The 23,050-nt window shown below is 42.8% G+C and overlaps 1 protein-coding gene across 1 annotated transcript in view; it reads right to left on the minus strand.

Moving 5' to 3' along the window:
• The window catches only part of LOC149216329 (phosphatidylinositol 3-kinase, root isoform-like), a 328,543-nt gene that overhangs the window by 21,697 nt on the left and 283,796 nt on the right, over positions 1-23,050 (minus strand). Inside the window, exons 12-13 of the mRNA XM_089389911.1 lie at positions 8,402-8,590; positions 8,030-8,200 (exon numbers count right to left, since the gene is read on the minus strand). Coding sequence (XP_089246037.1) covers positions 8,030-8,200; positions 8,402-8,590 — 360 coding nt within the window. The remainder of the gene's footprint in view (positions 1-8,029; positions 8,201-8,401; positions 8,591-23,050) is intronic.

Below are 23,050 nucleotides of genomic sequence, written 5' to 3' on the forward strand. Positions count from 1 at the left end.
TAGTATACTCTAAACAAATGTCTCCCACTCCTCGGAGACTGCATTAAGTGCAGTCCTCACCAACATCTCCTCATCAGGTGTGGCCACTATGGAAGTTAGCTAGTCCCGGATCTCCTTCAACTGACCGAGGAAGTGATCTATCTGCTCCCCCTTCTGCATCTGGTATGACCTCAGTTGATTCTCAAGTAACATCTTCCTCTGCACGGAAGTATGCTAGTACAATTTCTTCAGGGTGTCCCACATCTCATTTGTCATTTCCTTCTCGGCAATATGTTGGACCACATGATCCTTGACCCCATCAAGGATGATGCACTTCGCCCTGGCCATTGCCTCCTCGTACTTCTCATTTTCAGCCGGGTCAACTGGGATTGCCACTACTTTCAAGGTGAAGGCCTTGATGCGATATATGTCTAGAATGGACAAGATCCTGGCCTTCCAGACCACAAAGTTGGACGCTTCGTCCAGCCTATCCTGATCCCTCAGCCCATTCACGGCCATCTCTGCTCCTCTGTTGACTCCTCCAAGTATCTCTACTTCCCTCCTGGAAGTCCTCTGTTTGACACCTAGTGAGTCTCTCTACTTCCTGTCTGGAAGTTCTCGGTTCGACTCATGCTCAGTCTCTCTACTTACCGTCTGGAAGTTCTCAGTTCGACTCCTGCTGAGTCTCTCTACTTCCCGTCTCGAAGTTCTTGATTCGACTCCTGCTGAGTCTCTCTACTTCCCATCTAGAAGTTCTCGGTTCGACCCTTGTTGAATCTCTCTACTTCCTGTCTGGAAGTTCTCGGTTCGACTCCTGCTGAGTCTCTCTACTTCCCGTGTGGAAGTTCTCTTTTGGACTCCCTCTGAGTCTCAATTTCCCTCCTGGAAATCCTTCTACCAACATCAAGTTGTCCCACTCCGATCGTCTGTGCAACTGCAACACTGATCCGAATTCCTTGGCTAGCATTTTGCCTCGGCAGCAACTCCCTCTACCTTGGTCTTGCCCTGTTAGGAATTGTTCTGACCACAATACCCCACTAGCTTTGCTCTGCAAACTACCCATAGTCTCCTATGCCCCAGCAACTGAAGGACTAAGCCTCTTGGTTCTACGCAATCTTAGCACTAGCAAACCTGCTCCCTTAGCGCATTGCATCATCCCTCTTGGGCTCTACGTGAGCCTGATTCTTCCTTCCTCAGCCACTACGCTGGCCTCTCTCTGTCCCAGACTGATGACACAATCCCTCTGCGTCACTCCTTCCTCTGTCACTTTCTGCAAGGATCAGCTCTGTCACTCGGGACAGTTGAATCTGCTACAAATGCTCTACTTAGTTGATGCCTTCAATTTTCTTGTGATCTGCAACCACCCTCTAATACCATGTTGAATTTTCTAAGTCTATTCGTTAGAAAATTAATCTGTATTTTTCTCGTTTATTTCTTCTACTTGTATAAATTCGAACAAGTTATTTAATATATTTAAATACCGAAATAAACACAATACAATCACAACATCTACATATCAACAACTGAAAGAAAACAAACACACAAGTGACAACATTATTTTTGGACAAATGTCTCTGGAAAAACCCAATGCAGGAAAACCGGTGCAGCTATTTTGAGGGTTATATTATTATGCAATCTTTTTTAGTACAACAGGGTGCCTAACCGGCTCACCCGATAAAGAAAAATATACGACAACAATACCTCTATATTCGGAAACAAGTATTCAGAATACCTGTCCCACGAAACCCTCTCCGGCACAACTGAAGCTCAGCGCTAGCCCTTTTGGCCTCTGCATCAGCCCTCTGAGGCACTGCGTAGCCTCTGGGACCCTACGTGTCACTCCAGCGGCCTCTGAATGGATGACGTAGTCCCTCTACCTCTGCGTTGTCTCTGTTGGGCTCTACGTAACCTGGACTGGTCGTTGCTCTTGCTCTCTCTGCTTCTGTGTTGTTCTCCCAGTATTGTCTCTGCCTCGTACTCACTACCCCTCATTGTTGATCATTGATTCAACTTTGCTTAGCAATCCCGCCCTAGCAAAATGAATGATTGATCACTCTGGTGTATTCTCCAATTGACCTTCAAACCTCCTCTTATACTTTTCTCGTTGGTCCATCAACGAACGAGATTAAATCTTTAATCAACGACTAAGATTAGATTTGGCTTGATCCATGACTTTTAGACCCTTCTAACCCAACTTTATATTAATACCCATTATATTTTATTTTTCCTAAGTTTAGACTTAGAAACTCCATTCAAAATATTAATTATTTTAATATCTCCCAAATCAGGTACAATTTGTCCAAACCATTTCTGGGTCTTAGACATCTCATGTGCTTTAGCCTCTCCACCAATTTTCATGGCTAGAGCACATTCGATGCTACCCCAAATCAACAGTGCTTTGGTCTAGTGAAGGCCTTGCTATTTTTGACAATGTTGGTTATGTTGATGCTTATCAATTTGAATTGCTTCTTATGAGAATATTTCAACTTGAAAGTATCTTATTGTGTCATTATGACTACCTCCCTAGTCAAGAGGGAGTGTTGGAAATGTAACTAGTGTCGGTCTTCATAATGTAATTCAAATGTACTATTGATTTATTTATTATATTCATTCATTGTATTCATTTTTAGTCAAAGCATGTTCTTCATGCTTGTGGAGTCAATTGAGTCAAAATAAAATTTATTATGAGTCAAAGAAATGTAATGTCCCATTTGGACTTCTTGTAAGAAAATGGAATATTATTTTTGCTTTGAGCGAGAGTCAAAATATCATCCATAAGGCCATGTCAGCCCTTCTTGGTCAAGTAGGTCTAAAGAGGTAGTTATTCGACCTCCTGGATAGCTACAAATATGAGTCAATTTCATTACTTGAGGAGCCAATTCATCACCAGCCCATTCACGTCAACTTATGTGCAAGAAAGAAAAGAAAATCAATGAAAGTCAAAGGAGAGAGAGTGAAGTCAAAGGTGAGAGAAAGTGAACTGTTTGTGCCCTAATTTTGCTCACATGTGCGAAATTTTTGTGGTTTTGAGGCTGTTATAGGGCCGAAATGCGGCCTTCACTGCAAATCTGAGATTTTCTATACATTGACCAGTTTTCAAAAGGGTGTCATGTCCCTTCTCAAATGTATTAGTCACGGGGTGTAGCTACACAATTTTGGCATCATTTTTGGCTTAGCAGGAGGACCCCACACGCAGAACTAAGGAACTATAGGCAACTCGACTTTATTTCTGGCAACTAGTGGAATGTGAGGGCCACCCACATGAATAATTCGAATTGGCCAAGGAATATGTTGGCGGAAAATCGAACTAGTGGAAGGATGGGCCCACAAGAGGCTAAGGGGGCCCAAAGTGATAAAAGAGGAAGGAGCTCTCATTTTGCAGGAATTTTGATCGTTTGACAAACAAACTTACCTTTGTACGCAAAACTTAGGAACTATAGGCAATTCGACTTTATTTCTAGCAGATAATGGAATGTGAGGGCCACCCACATGAATAATTCGAATTGGCCAAGGAATACGGAATACGTTGGAGGGAAATCGAACTAGTGGAAAGAGGGGCCCACAAGAGGCTAAGGGGGCCCAAAGTGATAAAAGAGGAAGGAGCTCTCATTTTGCAAGAATTTTGATCATTTAACAAACAAACTTACCTTTGGATGTTTTGTTGCTTAGCGAGTCTACTGGCTGTTTAGCCATGAGTCTTCTGCACAGAGGATTCAACCTTTACTTCGAGGGACTATCCGTGCCCTCCCTAGGGAGGCAACTCCACAGAGATTGCAGGAGTTCCAGCATCAATTTACAATTCACCTAGCCACGCAAATGAGGAGATTATGTGTTTTCTAGGTAGCCAGAAATACGCAGAAGAGGATTGAGATAGCCAGGAGGTCCCTAGCTTGCTGGGGGTTCCAAGAGCAGGAAAGGTAGAGGGTTGAGGACATTTTCTCAGAGTTTTGCAGCCAGCCAGTCAGTAGTTACAGAAGTACGCATTTCTGGGCAGAGGGACTGCGCAATGGCCTCTGGCAGCAATTTCGTGGGGCTTAGGAGAGCAGCCATCTGGGCCAAGGATCATCCGGGGAGCAAGGAATCAACTATCACAGGTGAAAGCAACATTTGAGGGGTGTTTCCAGGTGGATTTGCAGGCTATTTCCTGCAAATCGAATTTGGTAGCAGTAGCCAGAGAGGGGCTCCAAGGAGGCCGAAAATCCAAAGTCAAAATCAAAGAAATTCCCTTTTGGGTTTTTCTGGGTTTTGTCCAAGGAATATAAGCTTGAAAGGACAGAAATTTCTGGGCGGTTTTTGGGCACATTCCAGCGAGTCGAAGTCAGAAGATCAACAGTTTTACTCGGACAGTGCAGTGCAAAGTGGTGCAGCAACTGAACAACCATCATCTCAGCTATTCCATCACCTGGGTTTGGTCCAACTTTCCCTTAAGACAAACCCAAGTGCACCACTTCATTTATATATTGTACTTATTATGCTCTCATATTTCATAATATATGGCTCAACAGTTCCAGATTTACAGTGTTTCATTGGTGTTAAATGTTTGTTTTTAATTTTATGTTGCTGCACTGTTTATTTATTTGGAATATCACTTAAATCCCTATTTGAGAACCTTACAAAGGGTTTGACTAGCATTGACTTTTTGTTGACTTTTACTTGTTGAAGAGACTTGGAGGAGGGACGAATTGGGATCTTTGTGGTTGTCTTGGTCTTGGGTCTTGGATGTCTCACTTTAATTTGATTCTATAAGAAGAGGAATTCTTTGTGTTTTCCCCCTTGTGGGTTTTTGCCCTCACTTAGAGTCTAATTTCTTGTGCCCTTTGTCTCCTTGTGATCTTCATGTTTTCTACATTTTTGGTAACTGCTTGATGAAGAGAATATAAATTTAATAAGAAGCCAACAAAAATTCACAAGTAGTTATCAAATTAAGAGAAATCAATCCTAATCCACTAAAAGTTTCTTTATGTGATTTTTACCAAAAGATCTCTCAACAAGAATATTGTTGTCGATTCCCTCTCCAGGAGACCAGTAGTTTGCTCCCTTAAGCAGATATCCGCAGATTGGAATTCACCTTTGTTGGTAGAATATTCCAAAGATATTTTTTCTTTTGAGTTAATGGATGGTCTCATCCTAGGCAACGAGTACAAAGTTGTCAATGATGTTATCTACTACCAATATAGGGTATATAAATATTTGATGCCAGAATCAAGATCAAAGAGGAGACTTTGTGGGTGGTCGATGATACAGCATTGGCAGGGCATCTTGGATATTTCAAGACTTATAGGCAAAATAGGGAGAGGTTAGCATGGAAAGGCCTCAAGGAGAATGTACTCAGATATGTGAGGGAATGTATGACTTGCCAGCAAAACAGGTTAGATCAGACCCACCCTACAAGATTGTTACATCCACTACCTATTCTTGAGCAGAAGAGGGATAGCATATCGATGGATTTTGTTATAGAGCTACCGAGAGTACAGGGTAAAGATTGCATCATTGCCGTGGTTGGCCAGTTGACGAAGTTTGCGCACTTTTTCGTTGTTCTTTCAAAAAGCAAGATAGTCAATTGTCAGCAATTGGAATAGTAGGTTTCTCTATGCATTTTGGCACGAGCTATTCAGAATTTCAGATTAGTTGGCACAAAGCTAACTCTGAGCAGCAGCCATCAAGCTCAGACTAATGGTCAAACAGATGCTGTAAACAAACGGTTTGAGGGATATCTGTGCAACTGTGACTGGAGAGCAGCGGGATTAGATCAAATGGTTGCACCTAGGTGGGCAGTGCTACAACACCACCTACCACAAACCCATTGATATGACTCCATTCCAAGTAATATATGGCTATGATGCTCCTTCATTAGTGGACTTGATTTTCAGGGACAATAGAGCTCCCAAGGCCAAAGACTGGATACAGGAGAGTCAAGACATTCTCAAGACACTTAAGGAGGATTTGCAGGTGGCCCAAAATTAGCAGAAGACATATGCAAACAGACACAGGATTGTGTGCAGCTTTGAAGTAGGAGACATGGTTTTTCTGAGGTTGCAACAATACAAGAAAATCTAACTAGAAAAACAAGGCAAAGAAATTGAAGCCTCGTTTCTATGGTCCCTAGAAAGTGATACTGAGGATTGGAGAGTTTTTTTATGAGATTAAACTGTCAGAAGAGAGCCGAATGCATAATGACTTTGATGCATCTTGTCTAAAAAGGGTATTGGGGCAGCAGGTCATAACTTCAGTCGAGTTTCCTCCACTAGATGAATAGGGACAACTAGTCTTGATTCATGAGATCTTGGATACCAGAGACAAGAGGTTAAGGATCAAGGTAATAAAGGAATGTCTTGTCAAATGGAGAGACCTTCCAAAGGAGGATGTCACATGGGAAGAAGAGCAGATTTTGCAACACCTCGCTTTGCAATTGCTTGAGGACAAGCAATCTCGGAAACAGAGGACTGTCATGTCCCTTTCCAAGTGATCATCGCAGGGGAATGACTCATTAGCCTATCGGATTCCCATAGGTTATAGTCAGAAAAATGGAATCAAGTGATTATTTAATGTCATCTCTAAGGTGATATTGAGAAATTAAACTAAAAAGTGATTATTAAGTGACTTTTGATTAATTAAGGAATAAAACTTTGTAAAGTCACTTTATATTATTGTGAGGTAAAAAGGTAAAAGGGGGACAACCATGGTATTTGGATGACCCATGGGCCATGGTAAATCACTCATGGTATTCTGGCAGCCCATATCATTAAAAAGAAGACTAGAGCTCACTCATGGGGATGGATTGCTGATTTTGTTTTCTGTTCTGACTTAAGAGATCAATGAAAATTTTCATATAGATCAGTTTCGGTGTTGAGATCATACACCATAGCTGATCAAAATTAGTTTTGAAAGGGGGACCCATCCACCCTAGCTAATCTAGAGGAGGAATCAGCCAGATTCCTCGCATGTGTTGATTGGAGAATTTAGTTACAGGAATTAGTGGGAGCTGAAGGAGTAACACCTTATCATTGCAGCAGTTCTTATTTCCTTGGGCTGAATTATTTCACTGGGTCCAGGAACTCAAGCAGACCTAATTGCTTATTGCCAGAAATCAAATTGTTGGAGGTCAAGTGTTTGTTGGGCCGAATTTGTTCACTGAGGCCCAGATTCAAGCAGGCTGAGGTTTTATTTCTACAGCCCAAGTCACAACAACCTTGGAGGACGAGTTACAGCCTTTTGTTGGCCGAGAATTATACTTTATTTGCTGATCAAGATTTGCTATGTGGGAGGCCGAGTTTCCTCATCTGCTACAGGCTGACTAATTATCATATCCAGACTGAGATTATGTTGGTTGGCAAGCTGAATTAATGATATTTGAGGGCCAAAGTTCTTCTCTATCAGCCGAATTTTGTAGGGGTCGAAGTCTGTTCCAATGAAGGACAGAATGCAGCCTATTATACAGGCAGGTCATGCCTTTTGCAGGGTTGCTACAGCTGACAATATTTAAGTGCTGGGATTGTAAATTTCTGTTCAGTAATAACAAATAAGATTGGCTAAATTAGTTAGCCATATTTGAGTTAACTTATAGAATAAGGTTTTGATATTTAAATTGTAGGCAAACTGTTTGAAGAAATATCCCTATGATCAAATTTTTTCTCTTGTTTTCATGCTAAATATTAGAATAAATGTTTGCAAGCAAAGTGATTGTCCAAATGCATGAAGAAAATTTTTAAGAATTGTTGCCAGTGTTTTAGTAAATCTAGAAAGGGACATTACATACGGGATATCCTTAACTAAAAGGTCAGTATTCTGATACTTGATTGCAATAAATTATCACCTAACAAAGTAATGAAAAGAAGAAAAAATTGCAAATATATATAAGTTTGTAAAGAGAAGAAATTATTTTATCACATGCTTTGTATATATATTGTTTATAGACACTAAATGCTATAATGACAAAGCAAATAAGAGTCAAGACAAAAGAATGATTGAATGTGAATTCTCAATCACTTCAAATATATTTTAAACAACATGTCTCTCACAAATAAAGAAAAAAGGTTAACATGAAAATTACCAATTGATCCTGTCTGATGTCATCACCCTTTTTGAACATGACTTTGCATTTTCCACCATCTGCAGTTTTGAAAGTCAAACGTAGAGGATGTAAAGCGCTCTTGAATAGGGATGATTCCGCTGGTATTATCCCAGTGATTAGGACTTTAGGATCCAAAGGTAAAGGTATTGGCTGGAAAGAAAATTGAATAAATTAGCCATTCATTTTGAAGTTGTGCTAACGTCGAAAAATGACAATTCAATCGATATAATACTTATCACTATAGTGGAACCTTTAATTTAAGGATAGAATAGAGATCCTATAACTACACTGTTCTACAATTGGAAGAAAATATGCTCACGTAAAGAAAAGATGATTTAGTGTAATAACCACCTCAAAGTAGGTGAGCTCACTCATAAGACCCGCAAGTAATTGTCGCAACCTTTCAATTTTCCTCTGAGTCCCACGGACAGTTTTAACATCTTTCATGATTGTGCACAACTGAGCAATTAATTCTGTCTGACGCACTAAACTCTGCCACATCTTAGTGCCATCATCATTCTCTCTCCCCTCGGGGTTGTACTGTAATCAACGAACATTTGCATTTTTAGGAAGGCACTTTCAATTCTCCATTTTCCCAACATTCAGAAAATAACTACTAGATTAAAGGATAAAAAGTGTTAATTTAGTTCAATTGTCCCTGACGTGTCCATTAATGTTCCCTGAATAACACTTCATCTTTTCAACAATTACTAGGTCAGTTATCTTTTCAACAATTACTAGGTCAGTTAGGATACAACTGCTTATTGGCAAAAATGAGGAAATTCCATAGAAGGAGACCTTCATGTGGACAAATGGCAAGACACTTGGAATTTCCGAAATAGCAGTGCCCTGCAATTATAGCTGGCAACTGCCAAAATCTCAGCAAATGGGGTAGAAATAGATTTTTAAAATATAAAACATGATTTCATTTTTAAAAGTAGATTTTTTAAAATAGCAAATTATCTAGAAAACATAAAATGACAAACATGGCTGGCAAGTTAATAATAATCCCATTTATATATCAAATCCCATATAGCATTATATATTAAGCCATGTGTGTGAAAATATGAAATGAACTCTACAAAGTTTTTATAGATCTAAAAGAGGCAAATTAAACTTAGCGTTATAATCCTTAGAAATCTCCTGCAATTTAGGATTCAAATTAAAAAATAACCCGAAGTTGACAGGAGATGGATACAGATCCACAGGATTTTTGAAAGCCAGGCTCCAGATACAGCATGGTATGACAAGTATAAAAAGATATAAAAAAAATTATGATTTAAAAATATAAAAAATAAAATTCAAAGTTAACAATCAAAACCATTCAAAAATCACAATTTTTCGCAATGTTACCCATCTTTTGTTGCTTTTTCAACTATGCTTTAAATACCTGGGACATAAATGCTTGAAACCTACAATGAACTTTCTTGCCTTCGTCAAATATGCAACTAATTTCTCCAAATCAGTAAAGTCAAATTTCATGAACACCACTACATTTTGAAGAGAATCGTGTTGGACCAATGTCAAGCCAATCAAGTGAGGATCCAGATTGGTCATTATATAATTCATCATCGATTTTGGTACTTTCCAGGTGGAAAAACCGCAGCTGTTGGCTTGTAGGGCCTATTACCCACAATTTTGTCCTGCACAAAATTGAGGTAATCAAGGGGAAAGATCAGCAAAGGGTGGCTCATGTTCATCCAAAGCTACCAGACTATGATAATTCGGCTGCCATGTTTGAGGCCAGAAAATCTTATATACAGTGAATTCAAGTTACTCCGAATGAAGAATATACCCAGAAATTTTCCTAAAATGTAATAGCATTTGAAGAAATGGTTGATGTGATGCACTCAACCTAAACGTTCAGATGTATACACAGCATAATTCAGAACTCTGTTCCAGACCTGTAGAAGAATAAAACAGCATCAAGACTGGACCCCGATTGCAACATATGAGGTGACTTTAACACAGGCTGTACTTACATATGGCTTTAAAGGAGTCTGATGTAATGTACAAGCAGTTTGGGAGAAATGAGTTCGTACAGTAGATGGCACATGATTGCCCACTTAAGCCTCTGCCAATTATGCATCCAAGGCCTGCAACAAAATGGTACCTGTAAAAGGATGCATGAAACCTTAGCCTGGTAAACAGTAGGACCGATATTTTAATTGTGTGGCAACCCTCAGACCTGTTCACTGTGCCCTGAGACCTCAGACAGTGGAAGTAAATGATCCTGTTTCCAACTCGCTCAAACTTCAGACGGTAGTGATCTCTTTCTCAGAAGTTCAGAGCTGACCTAAATTAGTTTGAGGTTATGATTTTTAAAATTAATTAATTGGGGCTGACCTGATTTGGTCCCGATTCCTAATATTGCTATACAAGAAGATTCGACCCCTCTTTGGGAGGTTTGTATTCACAGTTTTATGCTGAGTTGTCATCCATAAGCACTATGTTGGTTTTGAAAAGATATATGAATGGATTTCTTGCTTAATTAATGAACATGCCCATGGATGGCCTTTTGGGGTGAAACTGGCATCACGGAACACATTATTAACATCATTTTGGCATACTTGCCCACGCTTGGAGATTATTTGCAAAATACTTGGAGACTTGTAACCTTGAAAGCCCCTTTACTCACTTATGAAATTTGGAGCTTGTATGCTGTAATGTCTCTTTCTTATTAATTGCCCTAAGGGGGGCAAAATAGCCTATCCAACCCCGTAGGGCTATAGTCATTGATAAAGGGGGGAACCCGTTATCCAATGTCTTGGGGCAACATTGGATAAATTTGGGATAGCTGGGGCAAAAAGCCCAAAGTGGGGGCTACACTTGTAAACCCTCACATCAGATTAAGGAAGAGAAACCCCCATAAGAAATATATAAATAAAGGAGATAGAATCATTTTCTCATGATTGATTTGGATTGAAATATTGCTGTTTCTTTTGAGTTGTGGCTCTGAGGGTTTTGATACCCTTTTCCCTTGCATTAGTTTGGTGGAGGTGATCCCACCCTAGCTAATCCCCCTCTCCTTTACACCTCTTACAGCATAATATTTTGGAGCATCTTTGATTCGGTTTTGGAAAACAAGGAAGTGAATTCTCTGTGGTGAATATCTGGTCAAATCAAGCCTTGTTCAGGAGCAGCGAAGATCTTTCTGTGGTATGCGGACACCTGGCCACCTCAAGTAATTTCTTGGACAGCAAGACTTACTCCCAGTGATTTTTCCTATGGTGCATCCAATGTAAAGCTGTGGAGGACACTCCTTACTTATCCGTACAGGAGACCCGCTGATGATTTTTGAGTCCAGCCTGAGGCAAATTAGGATATCACCTATATGCGGCCTTACTCACTAAGGCTATTTTGGGGACCGTTCTTGCTTGAAGTCAATTTAAGACAGCTAGGTTATCTCCAAGGGCCACTTTAAGGTAGCAGTCCAGCAATCAAGATCCTCTTGGAGCAATGATTGTGAAAAATCGGTGACCCGATTCCTACTGCAGCAAACTGATGATATTTCTCCTATTTGTTAAGTTACTTTAAACAAGTAACTTGTAGTTTTCTACAACAAATATCGAAATACATACACTGCACCCTGCACAAAATAAATGTTGCGGAAACTAAATACTGCACAGGAGAGAAATAATAACACACAAATACACCATTATTTTTAGACAAACATCCTCGGAAAAACCCAACTTGGGAAAACCGGTGCAGCAACTGAGGGTTTTATTATTATGCAGTAGTTTCTGAGTGCAAATCTCTAGATGCCCAAACTGGCAATCTAATACATAGAATAAACTGGCAAAGAGGTAGTGAGAAAAATCACACGTTGTAACTACTGATCCAAATCTGATCCAGGGTCTGGATGGCTAGCCCCATGCTGCCTCCGCATCAACCTACGCAGATCTACGTGAAAATCTCTGGGCTTTGCATCACATCCTCCTCTGATCTCCTGTTGTCTAGAAATTCAACCCTCTAGCCCTCTAGTCTCACACCTTGGCTTCTGGAACCAATGTTGCACTACTCGCGATTTTATCGTAAAATCGCAGTTTTTTAAAACCGGCAATATTATCGCCCAATAAATACAACAATTTTTTTCAGCGATTTTTTGGAAAAATTCGTGAATTTTTTTTTTTTCTATGAGGAGGAGGTGACACAACCTACCCAAGCTACCCCTGTCACCAGTAGAGGATGTGGTCTACCTCCTGTAGCTCATAGTTCTTCAACTTCTAGAGCACAGCAGAGTCCACTGCCAACTCCACCGACATCTACATCTAGAGGGGCAGAGGAAATCAATAGTATTAGACTTTAGTTATTTGGTTCATTTCATTGTATATGACATTATGACTCATGATATGAGATACATTATTATATTTTTTGTTGATATTTTGAGGCTGACTTGGGACTCAGGAGTCAGGACTTACTATTCAGGACATGATTCACTGTTATGTGTGATGTAACACTAGAAATGATATTACACATCTTATATATTAGTTCTTTTATCATATTTATGTGTCAATGTATTTATTTTATGTTGTAGATGCTTTAGATATTAAAAAAATTGAAAAAAGATGAATATTTTTGTATATTATGATTTTTTCCCGATTTTTACCGATTTTTTCCCGATTTTTACGTTTTTCTCCGATCTTTTCCCCCCACCGATAATATCCCGATAACGATTAATGCAACATTGTCTGGAACTAGATCTCGACTCTCCCAACTGAATTTCAAACTCCCTCTGAAGCTTTGCGCTGCCTCTGTGTTGTATTGTGCTTCCTCACTAAACCTCTCTATGCCTCCTCTGCCTTGTAGTCTTTGGATCTGGAAAACTCTCCTCCAGACTACTATCCCTGCCCCTCACTATAAGAAGATCACTCGATCTCTCTCCGACAACTCAGCGCTACTACTCTTGAGAAATTCGATCTCTTGATCTCTCTATCTCAATGAGTTCTCCAAGTTCCCATCAAGCTCCCTTATAATCTCTCGTTGGAGCACCAACAACCAAAAATAAAACATAATAAAAGGCTAAGATTAACTGGAGTTGATCCTCGTCTTCTTCTAGAAGATTTTCACCATATTTAATTAATAACCTTTAATTAATCACATTTCCTGAGTTTAAACTTTTTTTTTCCATGGGAAAATGTGGGCGGATCAACCCCGAAGAGGATCTTTTAAAGCTTGTCGACCAAACTAACAAGGCCTAACCCCAAGGGCGTCAAGGAGAATTGACCCAATGACCTCCCGATTGGCGATGTACTCAACAACGGGGACTCGGCCAATTGAGCTATGTAATATTCCTAATTAGCCATGGGTAATTGGAATATTCGATTTTGTGCGATTTTTGCCTTCTATAGTTATATGTAAATAAAAAAGGTGAGAACGGGGGACATAACTCACTTTTAGAATAAAAAGTCACTTCCTAGTAGCACAACGTTGTGACTTAAAGGGGAGCAAAGGGGGCCAAAGGGGGACGCAGAAATGGAGCCCACGCAAACACATGGAGAGACTGCACAGGAGGGAAGGAACACGTGGCAAGAGGGGAACCACGCAGGAGAAGGTGAGCCTCGGGATTGAGAGAGGCAAAGGCTATAAAAGAGAGAGGAACCCCCTCATTTTGATCATTCAGTTATGTGCATTTTGAGCTAGTCGTTTCGACTTCTGAGCACACTGGCTGTTTAGCTGGTCTACAGCACTGTTTAGTGCATTGAGTGTCTCCGTTCGGAGATCTCACCCTTAGCCCCGGGGGACTTCGAGTGCCTACTCGGGCAAGGTATTTCCATTGGCATTTTAGCAGTAGTTTATCAGCATTTCGGCAGCAGTTTCATCAGCTTTCTCGAGGACTGCACAGCACTGAGAGGGACACAATTCTTTATGGCAGTAGTGTTGGATTGGGGCTTTTGCAAGAGGATTTATGCTGGGTGATTAAGCAGGGGACCCGCCCTTGCCTATTGGAGCATTTTTAGTAGAGTTTCAGGTAGAGTTCTGCAGGGGTTTCTTCAGTGGCAGCATAGAGCATTGAGGAATTGCGCAGATCCCTAAGGGGGTGATTTTCAGGGCTCAACTATTCCAGGAGAGCTTTCTGGGTTTTTCCTGGGTTTCTTGAGTAGAGCCTGATTCCAGAGTTTCAGTGTTTTCCGAAGAGGGGAGCAGCCCCAAATCATCATTTGTTTTCTAGCGGCAGTAGTAGCACGACAGTTTTCCAACAGCACCATGCAGAGAGGGCATTCTTTGTTATTCTGAGAGTATTTCTTCACTTGCCTTGTGCAAGTCAAGGTGCCATCTTTTTTATCACCTCCTATATTCATTTTATTGCTCAGTATAATAAAATGGCTTGGCATTTCACGTTGCATTTTTGAGTAACTGCTTATATTTCCTGTCTACATTATTATAGGTTGTACCACTGTCATTTTGTCATCTTTGAGTTATTATATTATTTGTTCGTATTTGGTTGGAGTTTTGCTGGGGTTTAAGGGATATTCCGGTTAGGGATATTACAGTGGTATCAGAGCATAGATCTGGTTCAGCCTGTGGAGCTAGCAATCTATGACACCGGGGGAAAGCCCTACACTTGCTACAGAGGTAGGAGATACAGAGACATTGGGCGTACGTTGGAGAACACCTACGGAGAGGGAGACTGTGTTCCGGTGGTGGACGCAGAGCAGAGGGATCTGATCGCAGACGAGGATGGGAAGAGACTTGCAGATATGCTCCTCAAATCAGTACAGGATCTGTCGAGGCAGATTGAGGTGATGGGGCAGAGATTCATGGCAGTAGAGGCCAGATAGCGTGAGAGCCCACGGATTTTTCAGATTGGTGAGGGATTAGGTGCATCCCATCATTTGCCAGAGCAGCGTGATACTGTGCAGCAGGTGGCCTCGCATTCCCCTACACGCTCTACCATGCCCACGTTCTTAGGAGCAGACACGAGGGTCAGAGCCCAGCAGGAGGCAAAGCCCGGCCATATGGGCGATTATTTTGCAGAGTACCAGGCCTATGAGCAGGAGTTCAGGGATGCCCTTTCATTCAGAGACTTTGTTCAGCTCCAGCGGGATAGTAGACCCCGCGACCATCACAGAGGAAACCGACATTACCATGATGGTGACACTCATCGTGCAGTGAGTAGATTCCACTTGCCTATGTTTGATGGTTCATCAAACAATTCGGCGAAGTCTTGGGTGGAGAAGCTGGACATTTATTTCTAGCTTAACCAGATGTCGGAGGCAGAGGCCATCAAGGTGGCAACGTTGCATTTGGATGGTGAGGCTCAGGATTGGTGGTTTCACAGGATAGTTACACTCGGGAACTCTACAGTGGCAACATATGCAGAGTTTACCAGGAGATTGATGGAGCGATTTCATTGGAGGGATCCAGAGCAGCATTTTGTTGAGCTAACAAGGTTCAAACAGACGGGGGTCCCAGAGACCTACATTGCAGATTTCTTAAGCGTCTCCGCGATGGTGTTGGACCTATCCACGACACGGAGGGTCTATATGTATATTGAGGGGTTAGCAGAGCCACTTCAGGGTCTATTCCGATCCACTAGACCAGCCACACTCCAAGACGCTATCAGCAGGACCCAGGACTTACAAGATGTCTTACCTAGGACCCGGACACCTTACCCCCAAAGACAGCCCTTTCAGTCTAAGGGGAAGGATGTGAGGATTCCACCTCCAAAGGGGAATCCAGGACGAGTACAAATTGAGGACGATGTCAGGAGGGAGCTGAAGAAGAAGCGGTTGTGCTTCACATGTCAGGAGCCTTGGGCACCGGGACATAGATGCGCTGCTGGCAAAGCACATTTTATTGAGGTCTTCTCCGAGAGTAGTGGAGAAGAGGATGACGAGGATGATGTGGAGGCAGGAGATAGCCATGCCATACAGGGACCTTTTCCACCTCCACCGCCAGCAACAGGTGGTGCATCTTTTGCACCTACCAGAGGGGCCCTTGCAGCATTGCGAGGAGTACCCAAGTATCTGACGCTACGCGTACGAGGGACAGTACGTGGCCAGCGGGTATCAGTTTTGGTTGACAGTGGGGCGACCCACAACTTCATCGATGCACAAATGGTTGAGCGGAGAGGTATTCAGACAGAGAGCTTCGATGGGTTTTCAGTCTTGGTCCTAGGAGATTAGACCATGACGTGTGCTCGTTATGTTCCAAAGCTTTCAATGACGATGGGCACATACACATTGACTGACCACTTTTTCATGGTCGATATCCCGGACACCAACATGATATTGGGTGTTTAGTGGCTTATCACTCTAGGGAAGGTCACGACGGATTGGAAGACCCTAGAGATGGAGTGGGATGATGAGAAGACAGGGAGGAATGAGAAGATACGGGGACAGCACACATATCCACCTCAGACTGTGTCAGCTCATCAGATGGAGGCAGTGTTCCAGAAGGGAGACATAGAGTGGGCAATGGAACTGCGGCATCAGAAGCAGGGACTACAGAGCAGACGGTACATCCAGAGATACATTCCATCCTTGATCGGTATGCCATAGTGTTTGGGGAGATTCCACCAGGACAGCCACCAGATCGGGGGTTTGAGCACACCATTGAGCTTGAGCAGGGCATACAGGCAGTGATCACCACCCCTATAGGCACCCCAAGGCCTATTGGGATGAGATTGAGCGGGCTATCCAAGAGTTGCTGCCTCTTGGGCACATTCGACCAAGCACGAGTCCTTTTGCTTCTTCTGTGGTGTTGGTGAAGAAGAAGGACAATACATTGAGGATGTGCATTGACTACAGGGCCCTGAACAAAAAGACCCTGAAGAACAGGTACCCCATACCCAGGATCGATGAGTTGATGGACGAGTTGAGGGGAGCACGGTTCTTCTCAAAGATTGATTTGAGATCTAGGTACCATCAGATTCGCGTGAGGGATCAGGACATTCCCAAGACCGCCTTCAGGTGTCACTATGGGCACTTTGAGTTCTTGGTGATGCCTTTTGGGCTAACCAACGCCACCACTACATTTTAGTCCTGCATGAATCACATCTTCCGTAGTCACTTGAGGAAGTTTGTGTTGGTATTCTTTGATGATATTCTCATTTACAGCAGGACTTGGGAGGAGCATCTCCAGCGCATTAAGACAATATTGCATATCTTACAGGAGTAGCAGTTCTATGCCAAACTCTCCAAGTGTGAGTTTGGGTTGACAGAAATGTTGTAACTGGGACACATCATAGGGTTGGACGGAGTGAGAGTCCACGAGGAGAAGATCAGGGCCATCAGAGAATGGCCGGAGCCGAGAAACGTGACAAAACTTCGAGGATTCATTGGCATTTGTACTTACTACAGAAAGTTCGTCAAAGGTTTCTCATAGTTTGTTGCACCCCTGACAGATTTGACGAAGAAGGGGGCATTTAGTTGGTCGGACACAGGGCAACGAGCCTTTGACAGGCTCAAGGAGGTTATGAGCAGCTACCCAGTGCTTGCGTTGCCAAATTTTACGTAGCCATTTGTTTTGGAGTGTGATGCATCGGGAGAGGGGATCGGCGCAATGTTGATGCAGGGAGGTCACCCTATAGCCTTTGAGAGCCAGAAGCTCCTTCCGCACGAGAGGTTGTATTCTATATACGACAAGGAGATGCTAGCCATCATGCATGCATTGGCTAAGTACTGGCAGTATTTGGTGGGTAACAGGTTCAGGGTGAGGATTGATCACAATAGCCTCAAGTTCTTTTTGGAGCAGAAGCAGCTACAGGAGAGGCAGCAGAAGTGGATCAGCAAGATCCAAGCATATGACTTTGACATTGAGTATGTCAAGGGTAAGAACACATGGTAGCAGATGCCCTTTCACGTAGACCAACCACGTTGTCTCTTATGAGCTTGGATATAGACTGGAGGGCTCGACTCTTAGTAGAGTACTCCAAAGACAGGTTTGCATGTGAGGTTCTGGATGGACAGGTGGCAGATGATAGGTACAGGGTGGTCGATGAGATCATCTATTGCAGGGACTCGATCTTCTTGACTGAGGGGTCTCAGATCAAGAATAAGATACTCCAAGCATCACATGATTCACCATTGGCAGGACATCAGGGGTTTACCAAAACCTACAGGGCCATTAGGGAGAGGTTCTCATGGAAGGGTCTCAAGGAGGATGTACTCCAGCACATCTGGGAGTGCGATGTTTGCCAGAGGAACAAAGGAGAGATGAGCCATCCAGTAGGATTATTGCAGCCTCTTCCCATTCCGGAGGGGAAATGGGAGAGTATTTCGATGGACTTCATCACAGGGTTGCCCATGGTATAGGGCAAGGATTGTATCTTTGTCGTCATTGATCGACTGATGAAGTACGCACACTTTTTTGCCATATCCGCACACTATACAGCAGCACAGGTGGCTGAGCTATTCTTCAGAGAGATCTTCAGGCTACATGATCTTCCTAAGACCATCGTCAGTGATAGGGACAGTCGTTTCATGGGCGGGTTTTGGCAGGAGCTTTTCCGGTTGGTGGGGACGGAGTTGACACCGAGTACCAGTTATCACCCATAGACGGATGGGCAGACAGAGATAGTTAACAAGTGGCTAGAGGGCTACTTGCGTAACTATGTCAGTGGGCAGTAGCGAGCATGGTTGAGGTGGCTGCATCTAGGGGAGTACTGCTACAATACTTCACATCACATGTCCATTGGTATGTCACCATTCTATGCCTTATATGGGTATCATCCTTTATCTTTTGCTGATGTGATGTTTGGTGATAGCAAGGCTCCTAGAGCCAAGATTTGGATCCAAGAGAGTCAGGATGTTCTCTGAGCTCTCAAGGATAACATGGCTACAGCGTAGAACCAGCAAAGCTATATGCCGACAGGGGTCAGGTGGAGAGACAGTTCGAGGTAGGGGACATGGTCTACCTACGATTACAGCCATACCGACAGTCGTCACTAAAGCAGAAGGGGGCTGAGAAGCTCAAGCCCCACTTTTATGGGTCGTACAGGGTGATACGCAGGGTTGGACAGGTTGCATATGAGTTGGAGTTGCCCCAAGGCAGCAAGATTCATAATGCTTTTCATGTATCATGCCTAAAAAAGGCATTGGGGCAGCAGGTGACAGTGACAGATGAGCTACCACCCATGGATGACGAGAGACATTTGGTATTGCAGCCGGAGGCTATCATTGATACTAGGGAGAGGCAGCTGCAAAGCAGGACAGTTCGAGAATTCTTGGTGAGATGGAAGAATTTGACAAATGAGGATGCCACTTGGGAGAGTGAGAAGATCTTGCAGCATCCATCACTTCAGTTGCTTGAGGACAAACAACATTTTGCCGGGGGAGACTGTAATATTCCTAATTAGCCATGCCTAATTGGAATATTCGATTTTGTTCAATTTTTGCCTTCTATAGTTATTTGTAAATAAAAAAAGTGAGGACAGGGGACATAACTCACTTTTAGAATAAAAGTCACTTCCTAGTAGCACAACGTTGTGACTTAAACGGGAGCCAAGGGGGCCAAAAGGGGACGCGGAAATGGAGCCCCCGCAGACACATGGAGAGACTGCGCGGGAGGAAAGGAACACGTGGCAAGAGGGGAACCACGCAAGAGGAGGTGAGCCTTGGGATTGAGAGAGGCAAAGGCTATAAAAGAGAGAGGAACCCCCTCATTTTGATCATTCAGTTATGTGCATTTTGAGCTAGTCGTTTCGACTTCTGAGCACGCTGGCTGTTTAGCTGGTCTGCAGCAGTGTTTAGTGCATTGAGTGTCTTCGTTCGAAGATCTCACCCTTAGCCTTGGGGGACTTCGAGTCCCTGCTCGGGCAAGGTATTTCCAATGGCATTTCAGCAGTAGTTTATCAGCATTTCACAGTAGTTTCATCAGCTTTCTGGAGGACTGCGCAGCACTAAGAGAGGGACGCAGTTCTTTCTGGCAGTAGTGTTGGATTGGGGTTTTTGCAGGAGGATTTATGCTGGGTGATTGAGCAGGGGACCCGCCCTTGCCTATTGGAGGATTTTTGGCAGAGTTTTAGGCAGAGTTCTGGAGGGGTTTCTTCAGTGGCAGCGCAGAGCATTGAGGAACTGCGCAGATCCCCAAGGGAGTGATTTTCGGGGGTCGACTATTCCAGGAAAGCTTTCTGGGTTTTCTGGGCTTCTTGAGTAGAGCCCGATTCCAGAGTTTCAGCATTTTCCGAGGAAGGGAGTAGCCCCAAATCATCATTTGTTTTCTAGCGGCAACAGCAGCACGACAGTTTTCTAGCAGCATCGACGCAAAGAGGTCATTCTTTGTTATTCTGAGAGTATTTCTTCACTTGCCTTGTGCAAGTCGAGGTGCCATCTTTCTGATCACCTCCTGTACTCATTTTATTGCTCAGTGTAATAAAATGGCTTAGCATTTCACGCTGCATTTTGAGTAACTGCTTATATTTCTTATCTACATTATTATATGTTGTACCACTGTTATTTTGTCATCTTTGGGTTATTATATTATTTGCACATATTTGGTTGGAGTTTTGGTGGGGTTTGAGGGATATTTTGGGTTAGGGATATTACAAGCTAACCCTTGGGGCTACCTGAGTTTAAACTTAGGAATACATTAAAAATGATTAATTATTTTAATTAAACCATCTCTAGGAGGAAATTTCCAAAACGATTTCTGGGTATTGGAGAATGCACGTGTCTTAGCCTCTTTGCAAAATATTGAGGCTAGAGCACATCCAATGCAACATAAATCAATAGCAATCATTCCCAAAAATCTCTATGGTTTCAAGCTGCAATATAGCCCACCACAACTCTAGACATCTCAAGAAGTAAGTAGACAGCAAGGCAACGGTTAAGAGAACATGTGAAAATTCCTACTCTTCAAGGAACCCCTACCATAGCAAAACTGAATCTACTTCACCTACTTGATTTTAAAATTACATTCATCAAGTTATTCTTCTGAATAATAAAGAAAATTACTTCTGCAGCCTACACTAATTAAATATTTGATCTCATAAAACAGAAAACAAAGCAAAGAACAGGATACACAGGACACACTTATTTTTGGATACAATAGTCCCCAGAAAAACCCAATGCGCGAAAATTAGTGCAGCAACTCTGAAGATTTTATTATTATGCAGGAGAAATATCTGAATACAAATCTCGGATGCTCATCTAGCAATCCTTTATAGAGAAAATATTGGTGGAAAATCTGAGCGAGTTTTACCTCACTTCACCTAGCAAAATTCTAGCTAATCCGGCACAAGACTACCTAACCCAGGCTATTTCTACGTCAGCTTTCCCAACTGTTCCAACAGTTCCCAGCAATTCCGGTTGTTCTTGACAGTTCCAGATGTTCCCAACAATTCCGGCTTCTACTCACTGCGTCAAATTTTTCTGCTGTTCTGGCAGTTTCTGTTAGTTCTGGTTGTTCCCGGCAGTTCCGACTTGTTCCCTCTACGTTAGCCTTCTCGGCAATTCCGACAGTTCTGGCTATTCCTGATAGTTCCAGCTTCTGCGTGATAGTGAACTTTTCTGCTCTACTGGCTCTCTCCGCCTCTCTGTCTGCATTCTCTAGAAAGTCCTTCTCCCAGATTCTCATTGCCCCTTTCCTGCAGAATAATCACTTAATTCGAAATCCTTAGCAAACCCTGCCTTAGGAATCAAAATCTTGACCAATTTGTTCTCTCCATGTGTGTTTCCAAATGAACCACAAGCCTCCATTTTATACTTTTACTGTTGAGTCTTCAAGGGCCGAGATTAAGTCTCTAATCAATAGCTAAGATTAACACATGACTTGATCCACCTTCTAGATCATTCTCACCCATATTTTGAATAATACCCATTAATATTTTAATTTCCCTAAGTTTAGACTTAGGGACCCCATTAAAAATATTAATTATTTTAAGAAAATACAAGTCGGGTGGAATTTCACCAAACGATTTTTGGGTTCTTTAGAACTCATGTGCCTTAGCCTCTCCACCAATTTTCAAGGCCAGAGCACTTCTGATGCTACCAAAAACTAACACTCCCTCTTAGCAAGGAAAGTGCTCTAGCAACAATGTCCACCTGCACGTTGCTTTGTTTCTGAAGCATCTCCTTCTGCACTGTTGTTGCCACCAACACTGTGTTGTTGCTGCTACTATACTATTGCTCGTGACACTGCCATTGCCACTACTACATCTGTACTACAACTCCCTCCCAAACATTGCATCTGCTATGTTGCTAGCACTACCACTGCTAACATTGCATCCATACTGAAACTCAATTGCAGAGAGAAGCAACTGAAAAACATGCAAAATTAACTGAACTTAACTGTGTTCAGCATAATACCATGAATGTTGGAATTTCACTGGTCTAGTCTCTGACCCTTTGAATCTTCTGTACTGCTACTGACTTCTGCACTGTGCCAACTGCACTGCTGCCAACTTTGCTCTGTGTTGATCAATCTCTGGTCCCAAGCCACTGCATCTGTCCTCCAAACACTCCACTGCATCATCTGACACTAAGTCCATCTCGCTACTACTGAATCTTGGGCTCCCATAGCAAGGAATTGATCCAAGAGGTGGACTCCTCAAGGATCCTGCCCATTTGTAGCTCTTTCGAACTACAGCTCTAAATCTCCCCACCTCCCTCCTAGAGATGTGGCTGCCATCTCTGCCAAATGTCGAATGACCTCCTCTCTCCTCTGCACAGCACTAGACCGGCCTACGCACTCCCTGTTGGAGCTTGTAGATCTGCCCCTCTCCGCTGTTGTTCAGCAAGTGAAGATTCAGACTCCTTGGCTGGAAGTCCTCTGAGGAGAAAATTCCCCTTCTATGTGTCTTCACTCTTTTCCGACGGATTTCTGCCCTAGCAGAAACTGCGCCCTTCAAGCACTATGCTAAGGATCTGCATCATTCCCTCTGCCTCTGCAAACTCATGAACTAGAAACTGTACCTTTTTTGGTCTCACTTAGAGAGAGCTTTCCTCGAATCTGCTTCCCAGCAAGGACTGCACAATCCCTTCAAGGGGATTCAAATTGTTGCCAAGCGTAGCTTTCGGCCTCACTTCTCAGCACTGGATCTTCTCTTCCTGTTTC

Source organism: Pinus tabuliformis, chromosome 1_1 (genome assembly GCF_031772625.1).
Source record: "Pinus tabuliformis cultivar Carrire ecotype Pingquan chromosome 1_1, CPIR1, whole genome shotgun sequence".
Taxonomy (NCBI): domain Eukaryota; kingdom Viridiplantae; phylum Streptophyta; class Pinopsida; order Pinales; family Pinaceae; genus Pinus; species Pinus tabuliformis.